Source organism: Tursiops truncatus, chromosome 11 (genome assembly GCF_011762595.2).
Source record: "Tursiops truncatus isolate mTurTru1 chromosome 11, mTurTru1.mat.Y, whole genome shotgun sequence".
Lineage (NCBI taxonomy): Eukaryota > Metazoa > Chordata > Mammalia > Artiodactyla > Delphinidae > Tursiops > Tursiops truncatus.
In genome coordinates this window covers 8,897,218-8,911,463 of record NC_047044.1, presented here as the reverse complement: position 1 = coordinate 8,911,463, position 14,246 = coordinate 8,897,218, and the positions used below count along the sequence as shown (strand labels likewise).

The following is a 14,246-nucleotide window of genomic DNA, read 5'->3' as shown; positions in this document are numbered from 1 at the left end:
CTTGACTTTTGATCCCTTGTGGAGACCAGGAAACGGAGGCTGAGAGAGGAGAATCTTGCTCCAGGGCACCCAGCTTGGCGAAGTGAGAGATAGAATTAGAACCTGGGTTCCCCTGACTCTAAAGCCCGCTGTGACTGCCCCGCGGGGAGTGTGCGCGAAGCATCCCTCCAGGCACATGAGCCCCTCAGGAGACCCCAGGTGGTCATTCGGAGTGTTCTTGATGAGCACAGAATCAGGACGATGTCACCCAGCTAGGAAGTGGCAGGGCCCGGAATCTGAGCCCTGGTCTGGTGTCCTCTGCAAAGCATCTGGTCCCTTCTTGCCGATTCTGTCTAGGCATTAATGCACACACACGACTATTTACACCCCAGACAGGTTTTAAAACTGAGAATGGCTCTGGCAGCGTGTCTTGAGTGTGTTTTTCATCAGTGTTTCTTATTCCACGAATGAATAAGAAGCTGGCGAGCCAGCTTCTGTTGATGGACCTTGCGAGGTTTCCAAGTTTTTGCTCTTACATACAAGCCTGCAGGGAGCATCGTGTATGCTTGCGATCTTTGTGATCAATGGCTAGACTCATAATGTCTAGTCAAATCAGAGATATTGCGGGTTTGGCTCCAGACCACCACAGTAAAGCGAGTCATACGACTTTCTTGGTTTCTCAGTGCATATTATGTTCACACTATACTGTAGTCTATTGATTGTGCAATAATATTAAAAAGAGAGCATACCCCAATTAAAAAGTACTTCATTACCAAAAGATGCTAGCCATCATCTGAGTCTTCCGTGAGTTGTAATAGTAACAACAAAGATCACTGATCACAGATCACCACGACAAATATAATAATAATAAAAGTTTGAAATATTACAAGAATAATCAAAACGTGACAGAGACACAAAGTGAGCAAATGCTGTTGGAACAATGGCGCCGACAGACGTGCTCGATACAGGGTTGCCACAAACCTTCAATTTGTAAGAAGTGCAATAAAGGAGAGCTCAAAAAAACCGAGGTATGCCCCTGTGTCCATTTTTTTAAAATACTTTTTTTGGTTAAGGTATAAATTACACTCAGTAGCAGGCACAGCTATTAAGTGCTCAGTGAGGTTTTAACCTGGGTTGCACATCACTGTAAATCTACCCTGAGAAACTCACTGTCCCCAGCAAGGCTCCCTCCTGCCCTTTCCCAGTCACCTTCCCCCTCACCCCAAAGTAGCAGCTATTCTGACCTCTATCACCATAGATTCCCTTTGCCTGTTTCTGAGGTTTCTTTAGATGGAATCATATAGGCCGTTACCTTTTGTGTCTGCATCTTTGTCTCAGTGTCTGTGAGGTTCATCCAAGTTGTTGCTTGTGTATTTCCTTTTTCATGTTTTTAAAAAAAATCATCTCTAGATTACTTATTTTTTTTAAAAAATATTTATTTATTTATTTATTTAGGCTGTGCCGGGCCTTAGTTGTGGCATGGGGGATCTTTGTTGTGGCATGCAGACTCTTAGTTGCAGCATGCATGCAGGATCTAGTTCCTTGATCAGGGGTCAAACCCGGCCCCATGCTTTGGGAGCGTGGAGTCTTACCCACTGGACCACCAGAGAAGTCCCTCCTTCTTTTTCACTGCTGTGAGGATTCTGCCGAGTGAATATACCACTATGTGTTTTTCCATTCTCCCGTTGATCTGGGCGGTTTCTGGTTCTTTGGCTCTATGACTGATGAATACTCTTGTCCATGTCTTTGGGTGGATATGGCCATTCCTTCTCTTGGGTAAATTCTCAGGGGTAGAATTGCTGGGTTAAGGGAGTGCATATGTTTATTGGCTTTAGTAGATTTTTTTTTTTTTTGCGGTACGCGGGCCTCTCACTGTTGTGGCCTCTCCTGTTGCAGAGCACAGGCTCTGGACGCGCAGGCTCAGCAGCCATGGCTCACGGGCCCAGCCGCTCCGCGGCATGTGGGATCTTCTCGGACCGGGGCACGAACCCGTGTCCCCTGCGTCAGCAGGCGGACTCTCAACCACTGCGCCACCAGGGAAGCCCGGCTTTAGTAGATTTTGCCAAACTGTTTTCCAGGATGGTTGCACTAAATGTTCGCTAGCAAAGTCTAAGAGTTCCAGTTGCCCTACATCCTTCAGCAACATGTGGAATTGTCAGTCCTTTAATTTTTACTATTCTAGTGAGAGTGCAGAGGTGCCTTATTGTGGTTTTAATTTGAATTTCCCTGATGACTAGTGGTAATAAGCACCTTTCCGTGTGTTTATCAGCCATTGGTGTATCTCCTTGTGAAGTGTTTGTATGGTCTTTTGCCATGTTAAAGTTGGATTGCCTTTCTTTTTCTTATAAACTTGTAGCAGACCTTTATATCCTGGATTTGAGTCCTTTGGTGGATATATATATATTGCAAATATTTGATTCCAGTCTAAGTTTTCTGTTTTCACTCTTTTTTTTAAAAAATATTTTAAATTTTGTTATTTTTGTTTCAAATTTTTTTCTTTCTCCTTTTTGTTTCTTTTTAAATAAAAAGTTCTTTTTGTTCCTTTATATATTTTTTCTGTTTTTCTTTTATTGTCTTTAAAATTTTTTTCTTTTTTCTTTTTGTTTTTCTTCTGTTTTCACTCTGTTTTTCCTTTTTAAAATTTTTTTTTTATTTCTTTAGAAAATTTTGTTCCTTTATATTTTTTCTGTTTTTTCTTTTCCTTTTAAAAATTTTTTCTTTTTGTTCTTTTTCTGCTTTCACTCTCTTAATGGTGTCATTTGATTGACAAGCAGCAGCTCTCAGTTGTAATGAAGACCAGATAGCAATCATTTTCCTAGTATGCTTTTTGTATCCAGTTTAAGAAATCTTTTCCTAACCCAAGGTTACCAACTGTCCTCCAGTGTTTTCTTTTAGAAGCTTTCTTGTTTTTATCTTTCACATTTAGGTCTATATTCCATTTCAAATAATTTTTAGTACGACCTGTGGTTGGGGTCAAGATTCATTTTTTATATGGATGACCGATTGTCCCAGCACCACTGATGAAGAAGTCCATCCTTTCTCCACTGAACTGCAGTAGTGCCTTTATTAAACTGTCTGGGGACCATATGTATTTGGGTTGGATGTCTACATGTTAATTGTTAATGGGTGTTGTTGCCAAATTGCCCTCTAAAAAGGTCATGTCGACTTACACTCCCACCAATAGTGTATTAGCGTGTTTGCACTCTCCCCATACTCAATATTATCAGCCCTGAAATGTTTGCTGTTTGGATGGATGTAAAATGATCTCACTGTTATTTTTTTTTATTTTTATTTTTTTGCGGTACGCGGGCCTCTCACTGTTGTGGCCTCTCCCGCTGCGGAGCACAGGCTCCGGACACGCGGGCTCAGCGGCGATGGCTCACGGGCCCAGCCGCTCCGCGGCATGTGGGATCTTCCCGGACAGGGGCACGAACTCGTGTCCCCTGCATCGGCAGGCGGACTCTCAACTACTGCGCCACCAGGGAAGCCCAGGATCTAACTTTTTTATTTTCCACATGGATAGAAAATGTCTTAACACCATTTACTGACTAGTCCTTCCATTCCCCATGGACCTCAAAAGGTGTCTCTATAATATACTAAGTTGTCTTTTATACCTGGGTTTGTCCCTGTGCTCTGTGATGTTCCACAATTCTTTCTGTTCCTGTTGCAATACCACACTCTAATAATAATCATACTTGTAGAGTATTTTGTTCTCCTGGAGGACTGCGCTCCACTCATCTTTATTCTTTTAAAAAATTGTATTGACTGCTCTCCTGTTCATATAAATCCTAGAACCATCTGGCCAGGTTTCATAGACAAAATCATGTTGAGATTTTGATTGGGATTGCAGTGAATCATAGATTAGCTCTACAGGATGGGCAGGGCAGGCATTGTCATCTCTGTTTTACAGATGAAGAAATTGAGGTCCAGAGAGGGGAAGTGACCAGCCCAAGGTCACATAGATGGGAGAGGGTGGGGCAGGAAGGTATCTTACCTTCATCTGTTGAATCAGCAAAATTCAGCATTTGTATATTAAGCACCTACTCTGCTCCGACCACAGTGTGTGGGTACTAGGGATGCTGAGACCCAGTCCTTTCCCTAAAAGAGCTCCAGCCGCCCAGGGGAGTTGGGTGCATTTTTCCCCAAGAGCAATAACGGGGGTGAGTGCAGGGCCCAGTCTTCCCTGAGGCTCCCCCAGGGAAGGCTCCCTCTTGGTGTTGGGGGGGGACCCCGGAACTGCCCACAGTGGGCAGGTGGGAGTTTTGGTGACCATGGCAGAGGGGGGGAAGGGTGTCCCAGGCAGGGGGAACAGCATGTGCGAAGGCCTGGAGGCGATGATGGCATGTTGGGCCAGTCTTGCCATGCTGTGTGGCAGTGACCCCTCCCCTTCTCCTCTTTCCCCACCATCACCTGTGGACAGACAAGGGGATGTGGCCCTGCCCCCCTACTACCAGCCGGAGGAGGACGACGAGATGCCCTTCATCTGCTCCCTGTCGGGGGACAACGGCATCATGGGCTGCCACGAGATTCCCCCGCTCAAGGAGCAGGGCCGCGAGTGCTGCCTGTCCAAGGATGACGTCTATGACTTTGGGGCGGGGCGCCAGGACCTCAACGCCAGTGGGCTCTGTGTCAACTGGAACCGCTACTACAATGTGTGCCGCACAGGCAGCGCCAACCCCCACAAGGGCGCCATCAACTTTGACAACATCGGCTACGCCTGGATCGTCATCTTCCAGGTGGGGCCCTCGGGCCTGGCGCCGGCCCCCATGCTGGGTGGGGTGAGCAGCTTCACCTGGCAGGCGGGGCTCTGTGCTGGGGGTTTGCCACCCGTGTCATTGAAACCTACCCGTCCTGCTGGCACAACAGGCACTATCAGCCCATGTTGCAGACAGAGCAACTGAGGTTCGAAGAAAGGGCTGTAGGCCCTCGGGTGTATTGCCTGATGCCTCTGTGCCTCAGTTTTCTTATCTCTAAAATGGGGGTAATAACAGCTGCCCCCCGACCTTGAGTGGCTGAGAAGAATAAACCAGATGATGCCAGCCGAGCCTGGTGTGCAGTGAGTGCTCAGTCAAGGTTGCCTTCCTGCTGTCGTCAGAAGGAAGGATGGGGCAGGTGCAGAGGGTGGTGGCTGAGAAGCCGCTGAGGGGTCTGCTTGGCACGCTTCGCTCTGGGGAGCAACAGGATCACAGAATTCAGAGCTGCAAGGTGTGATGTGATCACAGCCCAGCAGCTGCGTTTTGGGTCCCTTCGGCCCCGAGAGGGTGGGTGGCAGTGACCTGGCAAACGCTCTGTGCGTTTGCCAGAAGCGAACAAGACCGCGGTGCTGGGGGCGCTGGGCGTTCGTCTCGCCCAAGGCTCCTCTGCTTTCCTCTCTGGGAAAGCGCATGGGCGACAGAGTCACTCCAGGCTTCTCACAGCCCCCGTCCCGGGCTCACCTGAGCTGCGCCCCGACCCTGCCAGGTGGGCTCTGTTGATCCCACACACTGAAGAAGCAGCCGAGGCTCAGAGAGTGGCCCAGGGGGTGAGCTGGCGCCGCAGCCCAGGGCCCCCTGCTTCCAGTCCTTCTGCCTTGGTGTGGAAGACTGGAAGGTGGGGGGCTCTGGAGCGAGAGGCACCAGGTTAAGTCCCTCGTCCACTCCTTCCTGGCTGTGTGACATTGGGCGAGTGTCCTACCCTTCTGAGCCTCCGTTTCCTCACTTGCATGTTGGGGATGGGGATGGCTGCCCCGTGGAGCCCTTGGGAGAAGTATGAGGGGGGACACATGTCGAGTGTCCCGGCACGCAGCGGGGCTTCTGTCTGGGGCAGCTTCCCCTTTGCTGCCCGCCTTCCTGGAGGCTCAGCCGTCTCAGGCTCTCGCTCTCCTCTTCTGCTCCGTCCTGGCTGCAGGTGATTACCCTGGAGGGCTGGGTGGAGATCATGTACTACGTGATGGACGCGCACTCCTTCTACAACTTCATCTATTTTATCCTGCTGATCATAGTAAGTGTCAGGGGAGCTGGGGCTCTCTGGGCAAAAGCTCAGGGACCCATGGGCCAGGGGACCCCAGAGTGGGGGCGGGGCTCTTTGGGAGTCCCCAGGGTGGCCCTGCAGAGCCCGAGTGCTGAGTGGGAGAGAGCAGGAGGGGCGGTTTGTAAATGCAGCCGAGCAGCGGGTGGCTGAGGGAGCTCGTCGGGGTGGCCGTGGAGGCATCCATCACTTCCGATTGCCTTCTCTTCTCATTTCTGGGCATTTAAGTCCACCCGCTGCTCCTGCCTGTGTTTCTCTGCCTCGTAGTCTTTGGGAATACATCCTTTTATGACCATAGTAGGGATGCAGCCTCAGGATGGGAGCGTCTCAAGGGCTCCAGCACCTCCCTCGTTTCCTGGGGTGGGAAGATGAGATGCTGTGAAACGGAAGCCCGGGGCTGCTTCCCGGGCAGGGTCTGGAGGGGCGGCTGAGCCTGGTTGTGAACTGGTAGAACTCCCTGAAATTCTCGGAGGGACTCCCAGCTCTCGGGCAGCTCTGTCTTGTGGGGGAGACCTGGAGAGGAAGGGGTGTTCTCTCTGCCCCCAGAGAGGGCCCGCTGTCTGGCCGGCCCCTCCCGCCTTCCCCTGCATGGTCTCCCCAGAACGAGCTCATCCACCTTGTCACGTCCGGGCGCAGCTTCAGCCACAGCGCAGTCCCCAGATGTCAAGGTGATTCCCTCCTGGGAGAGTCGCTGCTGGCCCCCTGCTGCTGCAGGGCTGGGATCTCTGGTTTCCTGGCCGTGGGAGAGAGCGCGCTTGGGACTCCAGGGCAGCACCCCATCCTGGGCTGCTGGGACTTTGACCCGGGGGCTCAGAAGCCGACCTGAGACACCCCCGCTGTTGGCTTAGCTTTGATGCCTTCCTGGGGGTGCTGGGGCCTTGGACCCATGAGGAGACGCCCTAGAGAGAAAGAGAGGGGCCCAGGCTTTGTTCAGCATTGCCGTCCATCCACTGGCTTGTTCATTCCCTAGCACATTCGGGGAAGCCTGCTCTGCGCCAGGCCCTGAGCCGAGTGCTGGGTACTGAGCAGTGAGTCAGGCCCTCCCTGTCCCCTGGGAGCTCACAGCCTTGTGGGGGAAGATGGGCTACAGCAGACAGGTACCAGCCTGCATCTTAGAAGCCACCACCGAAGGAAGCCCAAGAGGCTGAGGGAGCCCACAGGAGGCCTCTCACCCGGCTTGGAGGAGGGATAGGGAAAAGGAGAGGCTTCCTGGAGGAGGTGATGGCAGAATTGAGCCTTAAAGGCTGGAGGGGGAAGAGCCAGAGGAAGAGCCTTCTGGGCAGGGGGCGCCTCACAGAGACCCTAAGGCCAGACGGAATCCTGCAGTGGGGGGACTGTGAACCACTGAGGTTGCGAGAGGAGCCTTGAGTTCCAGAGAGAGGCTGGAGGACGCTTCATCGGCTTCTCCTCATGGACTTAGGGGTGGAGTCTGGGGTTGGTAACTCCCAGCATGACCCTGGGCAGGACCCTTAGCCCCCTGAGCTCACAGTGATGGCACCTGGCTCACGGGCCCTGGGGAGGGTTAGAGGAGACAGAGCCTGCGGCTGCACAGCCCCTGGCACACAGTACATGCTCAATAAACATGTCCTGCTGCTATGATTGCTGCGACTACTGGGCCCGGGGGGCCCTGTCACGGGAGAAAGGGTGCTGGTAGGAGGCTGGGGAGGCTGAGTTTTCCAGCATCCAGCGAGCAGAGGCTGAGCGACTGTGCCGTTCTTTTACCCTCACAACCCTGGCCACGCAGGGCCACCTGCTTGTTTCCCAGCTGTGGACCCTGAGCCCCAGAGAGGTGAGGTGTCTGGCCTGGGCCACACAGCCGGTGAGGGGTCCTCAGCCTTTGCACGCAGGTCCCCAGGACTCCTTCTGAGTGCAGAAGTCCTAAGCTCGTCCGAGCCTTATGTTTTTGATGGGGAAATGGAGGTCCAGAGGGAATGGGGAGCTGCCGGGTCACCCAGGGACAGCAGCCACAGAGGCGGGCTGGGTAGAGGCTGCCAGGTGTGAGCTCCCAGCGGACGGGGTGGGTCCGCGCCCCTCACACAGGCCTGCTGAGCGGGTCTCCAGGAAATGCGGAGAGAGCAAATGAGTGAGGCATCTTCTTACTCTAGAGGCAGGGGGTTTTCCCAGAGTCCTCTGGGCCAGGAAGCCCCCCCGCTCCCGCAACCCCTCCTGAGCCCCAGCTCCCCAGCTATGCTGTGGGGGAGAGGAAGGAAGGGGGATCAGTGACTGGGGCTGCGGCCTACAGGAACCTTCTGGCAGGCAGCCTGGAGGAGGGTGAAACGCACACTGCCCCCTCCCTCTGGCAGGTGCGAGTCTGCCGCTGAGTCTGTTCAAAGGCTTAGCATGTGCCTGGGAGGCGCCTGCCTCTGGAAACTGGGGCTCTTCTGCCTGCGGTGGCCCCTGGAGCTGGGCCCTGGGACTTGAGGTGGCAGATTCCTAGCACTAGCCAGGTAGCCTTTCACCATCCAAGCCCAGATAAAGATGCCCAGCTAAGCCCTTTATGAGGGAAGCTTGTCTTTTCTTGTCTGGAGGCCCAAAGTCAGGGCCGTAGTGAAGGCAGGGCTGGGGTGCGACTCAGGGCCCGGGTAGCCTGAGGGGGGCTGTGCCTCCCTCCCTGCCCTCAGCGCTGATGTCCCAGGTGGGAGGGCAGCCGTGGCCAAGGCCTAGGGGCCTGAGGGGAGAGGGCTTGGAAGCAGGCCTCAGGGGGGCCTGGGGAGCTGCCTGGGCCACCGCTGTCCTGAGCCCCGGCCTCCTCCCAGAGCAAGGCCTCAGCGCTCTTTTCCTGTCCCTATCTGTGCCCGTGCCTCTCCGTCTCTCTGGGCGCTCCGCCCTCCCCTCCTCTCTCCCTGTCCCCACCCGCCCGTCACTTTGTGCTTCCCACACCCTCTGTTTCTGTCCTCTCTGAGCCTGTCTCACTCTCCCCTGGTGTCCCTCCTTGCCCTTGTCTGTCTGTACCCCCCTGTCTCTGGCTGTCTCTTTCCCTGTTCCATGTCTGGGATCCGCCCCTGCCCCTCCTCCGGTCTTCCTTTCGGCCTCTGTATCCCTCTGCTTCTCGCCCTGCCTCCGTCCCTCCATCTCCATCGCCATCTCCCCGTCTCCGTCGCCGTCTCCCCGTCTCCGTCGCCGTCTCCCCGTCTCCGTCGCCGTCTCCCCGTCTCCCCGTCTCCGTTGCCGTCTCCCCGTCTCCATCGCCGTCTCCCCGTCTCTCTTTCTCCTTCTCCGTCTCCCTCTCCCACCCTCCCGCCCCTGCTCCCACCTCCTCTCACCCCACCGTCCCCTCTGTCCCTGTCCTCTCCTCCCGTTGGTCACAGGTGGGCTCCTTCTTCATGATCAACCTGTGCCTCGTTGTCATAGCGACCCAGTTCTCGGAGACCAAGCAGCGGGAACACCGGCTGATGTTGGAGCAGCGGCAGCGTGACCTGTCCTCCAGCACGGTGGCCAGCTATGCCGAGCCCGGCGACTGCTACGAGGAGATCTTCCAGTACGTCTGCCACATCCTGCGCAAGGCCAAGCGCCGGGCCCTGGGCCTCTACCAGGCCCTGCAGAGGCGGCGCCAGGCCCCGGGGGCACCCGGCTCCACCAAGCCCAAGCCCCACGTCAAGGAGCCCAGGCACTACAGTAAGTGGCCCACCTCCCCTGACCTCCAGGGTGCCCTGCGCAGGCCTCGTGTGCCTCTAGCTGGGGACTCAGAAAGAGCACTGTTTGCAAACGTGCCCTGTCTTCCCAGCACAAGCAGAGGCATCCAGCAAGTTCAGAACCCGGACCTTCCCCTGGTAGCTCCAGTCCACACTCCCGGGTTCCCTGCCCCCTTTCCTGACCACCTGCTGGTGCCTGGCCTGGGCTAGCCCTGCGCTTGGGGGACCTAGCCCTGCCCTGGAGGAATTTTCTTCGGATCCCACGTGTGCACAGAGACTCAACCTCCGCCCTGGGAACCACGCTTGAAAGAATGAACAATAGCCTGTCCTTAGTCTTGTGAAACTATAAAATCCCTCCACCACTGTAGCCTGTCTCCGTTCTCACCCCGCTGATCCCCCATGGGTTCCTGTGGCCGCCTGCCGGCTCGCTAGCACACCTGAGCAGCATGTCAGGCACCTGGAATGAAAGGGCCGTGGCCAGCCCTGCAGGGAGAGGCGGGGCATGCTGGGGACACACGAACACTGTGATCTGCTCCTGCCTTGGGGCCATTTCTCCTTCTCCACTGTAGACGGTTCCAGAGAGTTAGCTGCGTAGGCTTAAAAAGGGGTTTCCATTTGTTTCCTCATCTGTTCTAGAAAACAGTCCTGCGAAGGGAGCAGAGTGAGTAGTATTAGCCTCAGTGTTCAGATGGGAAAACTAACGTCCAGAGGGATGAAGGGGGTCCCTTAAGGTCACAGTGTCAGTGACCAAAGCTCGGCATTGGGGACGTCAGAGTTGCAGGCTCTGCTGAGCCCACCTCTCACGGGACGTGAACCGCTCCCGTAGGAGGAGGCAAAGGGCCACAGGAACAGGAGGTGGGCCCCACCCCAGGCCCAGTCCTGCCCCCAGGCAGTGCCCGCAAGGAAGTCAGCCGGCATCAGCCCAGAGTAGGCGCAGCTGTGACGGTGGACGGCCCGGCTCCCTGCCGTGGAGTGAGGATGAGGCCGTGCGCTGTGGGAGCCGGCCACCCCCAGGCCCTGCCCCTGCAGGTCTCACGTTCTGGGAACCTGAGGTTCTCGGAGGCAAGCTGGCGGCCAGCCGTCCAGGCGTGGTCTTGGAGGCTCCAGGTGGCCCGTGGGCTGGCCCAGCACGTGGACAGGGGAGCTGGGGGCGGGCAAGGCTGGCACCCCGCGTTCCTGGATGACGCGGGGAGGGGTGTTTACAGCTCAGGGCTTCCTGCTGCCGCCCATCGCCCTCTCCGTGGAAACCTCGTGGAGAGAAGCCCTAGACAGGCTTCTAGAGGGAGGCCGTGCCCCCTGCCCTGGGCCTTCGTGCCTCCCCCATCTCCCTTCCTTGGGAAACAAGTGTCAGGGGGCCCAGCCCCATGTACAGTTGGGCTGGGAAGGGCTTTGCCGTGACCTCCAGCACTGACGTGGCCCACCCTTGGGCTTCCGGCTGCCCCACCGGTCTAGAGGGTGACTGAGTCAGAGAGCCTTGTCCAGACACAGGGAAGTGTTTGGAAGCAAGTGTGGAAATGGACGGTAGACATTACAGGTTTTTCTTTCCCTTTAACGTCATTTATTTATATTTTGCTCCTCAAGCCAAACCTGTGTATTCTAGGAAAACACAGACAAATATAAAGAAGGAACCAAACTATCCAGAAAGAGCCCCTCTGACACCCCTTTGAAATGGTTCACAGATCACAGAACGTGGGTCCAAGACCGGCCCAGCTTCTCGCACTCTCCCTGGGCAGCTGGGGGGATGACAGCTCCTGCCCCCTCCCAGGGTTAACCCCGACTCAGCTGTGTCGGGGGGAGTCGTAGGGGTGGTGCTTCTAGAGCAAGGGCTTGCCCCTGCCCCGGCTCCACGCTTCCTCCTTGGTGATAGGCCCCCCACACGGGCGGGAGAATTGAGGAATGCCGAGGCCACCTTGGCTTCCTCTGAGGGGTGTCTACCCTCCACAATGGCCTTTTCAGCCGTTTTCCAAGCTCCATGATATCATGAAGAGGACGGTGGGGAGGGGCTGGGGTTTCTGAAGGGTCTTTCAGTGACCAGACTGGGGCCACGGGGCGGGAAGTGACAGGGCAGGACACGGCTCTGGGCTCATCCCGCGTATTAACCACAGGATCCGCCCCGTGGCCCCGGTGTGTGGGTGTTCCTGGTGCCAGCTTTTCCTCGGGGGCCAACGAAGCCCAGAGGGTGAAGCTGTTTCCCCAGGACCCACGAGCCCCTTGGCCTCCAGGCAGGGCTGGCGGCTTCCAGGCAGACCCTGTGGGCACACACGAGTGGTAACCCAGGTTGGGCCGGGCCTAGTGCACGCGGGGGCCGCCTCCTGCGGGACCCGAGGCACCAACCCCGGCCTCGGCTTCTTTTCCAGAGCTGTGCCCCCGACACAGCCCCCCGGACTCGACGCTCCACACGCCGGTGCAGCCCGTCTCTGCCATTCTGGCCTCCGACCCCGCCAGCTGCCCCCGCTGCCAGCACGAGGCGGGCCGGCCGCCCTCAGGCCTGGGCAGCAGCAGCTCGGGCCGGGAGGGCTCAGGCTCCGGGGGCTCGGGCGGCGGCGAGGACGAGGCCGGCGAGCCCGGAGCCCGGAACGGTGAGGACGGGGCCTCCTTGGAGCTGGAGAAGGAGGACGAGGAGGGGCAGGAGGATGGGGCTGCCTGGCTGTGCGGAGACGTGTGGCGGGAGACACGAGCCAAGCTGCGGGGCATCGTGGAGAGCAAGTACTTCAGCCGGGGCATCATGATGGCCATCCTGGTCAACACCGTCAGCATGGGCATTGAGTACCACCAGCAGGCGAGTGTCGGGAGGCGGGGCCCGCGGGGCCTGTCGGACGCCCGCCGTCTGTCTGTCTTCCCCTGACCTGCGTCCCCTTCAGCCACGTGACCTCAGTGCCCAGCCCAGGGCCAGGCACAGAGGGGGTGGAGCTCAGGGTCAACAAGTGACCGAATGGCCCCTTGGGGTGTGGACAGGGGGATGTGGTTCCTTTCCCTCTGAGCCTCCCAGCGTGGACACCAGGTCCCCCACAACCCATCCCCCGCCAGTCCCTGCAGACTCCTAACTTCCATTTGTCGCCTCTCCATGTGACCCTCCCGTCTCTTCTCTCCAAAACGGCTGGAGTGGTCTTTCCAGAGACTGGGAGCGCCCCTGTCCCCAAACTTCCAGAGCGCCCGCTGACCTTGGCAGAAAATTCAGACCTTTCCATTGATATTCAAGGCCCTTTGTGCTCCACCTGCGGCATATTGATACCTTCCGCAGGCGGGACGCCCTCCTGCCCCTCACGTCCCCCACTTACTCCCCGCCTCACCACAGCCCCACGGCACTGAGGGGCCCCAGGGGTGCCCTGCGGAGGCTGTCCCCCATCTCCCTTCTCGGCCAAACCTGTGGTTTCTTCTGTCTTCAGCTCTGGGTGCGTGGGGCGCAGGGAGGGTGTTGGCTGCATTGATTGGTGTGTCCCAGGCCCCCTAGGCCATCGGGGGTACTGCTGGGGGTTCACAGGTGAGATGAGTTCAGAGAAAGGGTCCCCAATGGGGGATAGCACATGGAGGAGGGCATGGCTTCTGGGAAGTAGCAGGAGCACAGGGAGGATGTGTACAAGAGGGTCTTTGTGGGGACACAGGATGGACGGCTCTGGGGGGTTCGCACAGATGTCCCCAATCCATAGGTCACACCCCGGGTGACAGCCCGGACAAATCCAGCCCTGGATCCATTTGGAAAAACATCATTTTCTGCCTCCCACTGTCCCCCAGCTGCTAGGTGGGGTCCCTCCCTTAAGCTGCACCCCTTTCCTATGAGGCACTCCGTCTGGCAGTTGGCGACCCTGAGGCCCGGGGAGGGGATGTCACTGGCCCAAGGTCCCATAGCCAGTCAGGGGCCGAATTTGAACCCACATCTTTGTGTGGCAAGACTGACACCACCGCAGGGTTTAGGGTTTTGACGCCTCCTTGGCTTCCCCGTGGCCCTCTTTCTGCAGGCCCCCTCTCCCCCGCTGTGCCCCGTGGGGGGCCACACTCTCGTTTCCCTCTTCATTCGCTCACCAGGCACTGTCTTCATTCAATTTACTTAGATGCGGCCCCTGGGGCTGCCGCCACGCTCTGCGCGGGGCTGCCTGTCTGCCAGTTATTCCGGCTTAACTAAGTGTCTCTGGGGAGGGCTGGGGAGGCTGTCTGCAGGGTGAAGCTGGTGAGACAGGCAGGCTGGACCCCCTCGCCTAGGGTCCGGCCTTCTGGCCTTTGCCTGGCCCAGCCTCCCCGGGGAAGGCCCCACAGGGAACCTGCACTGTTGGGGTGCTGGCTCTAGCTTCTGGGTGGGGCAGCGCCAAGGGCGCCTGTCGCAGTCCTGCTACACCAGGGCCTGAGCACCATCCCTGCCGGTGGCTTGTGGAACCAGCTCGCAAGAGCCAGTTTTCTCATACTCAAGGATTTTGCAAGCCCGTCGTTATAAACAGTTGGTAGCTTGAAATTGGCCATGGTGGGAGTATTTACACCATGGAAATTGACATACGCTGCCAATCAGGGCGATATTTTTCAGAGGCCCGTTTGCCAGTGTACTACTGGTTCCTGCCTTCCCAGCCACCCCTTCACGGCCAGACACGGTGGCCAGGGTGGCTCCATCCTCTGGGTCCAGCTTCTCCCTCTCTCCGCAGC

At 56.9% G+C, this 14,246-nt stretch overlaps 1 protein-coding gene across 1 annotated transcript in view; it reads left to right on the top strand.

Annotated features, from left to right (window-relative positions):
• CACNA1I (calcium voltage-gated channel subunit alpha1 I) overlaps window positions 1–14,246 on the top strand; it is a 103,779-nt gene that overhangs the window by 54,713 nt on the left and 34,820 nt on the right. Inside the window, exons 6-9 of the mRNA XM_033865616.1 lie at window positions 4,400–4,715; window positions 5,866–5,958; window positions 9,294–9,600; window positions 11,975–12,396. Coding sequence (XP_033721507.1) covers window positions 4,400–4,715; window positions 5,866–5,958; window positions 9,294–9,600; window positions 11,975–12,396 — 1,138 coding nt within the window. The remainder of the gene's footprint in view (window positions 1–4,399; window positions 4,716–5,865; window positions 5,959–9,293; window positions 9,601–11,974; window positions 12,397–14,246) is intronic.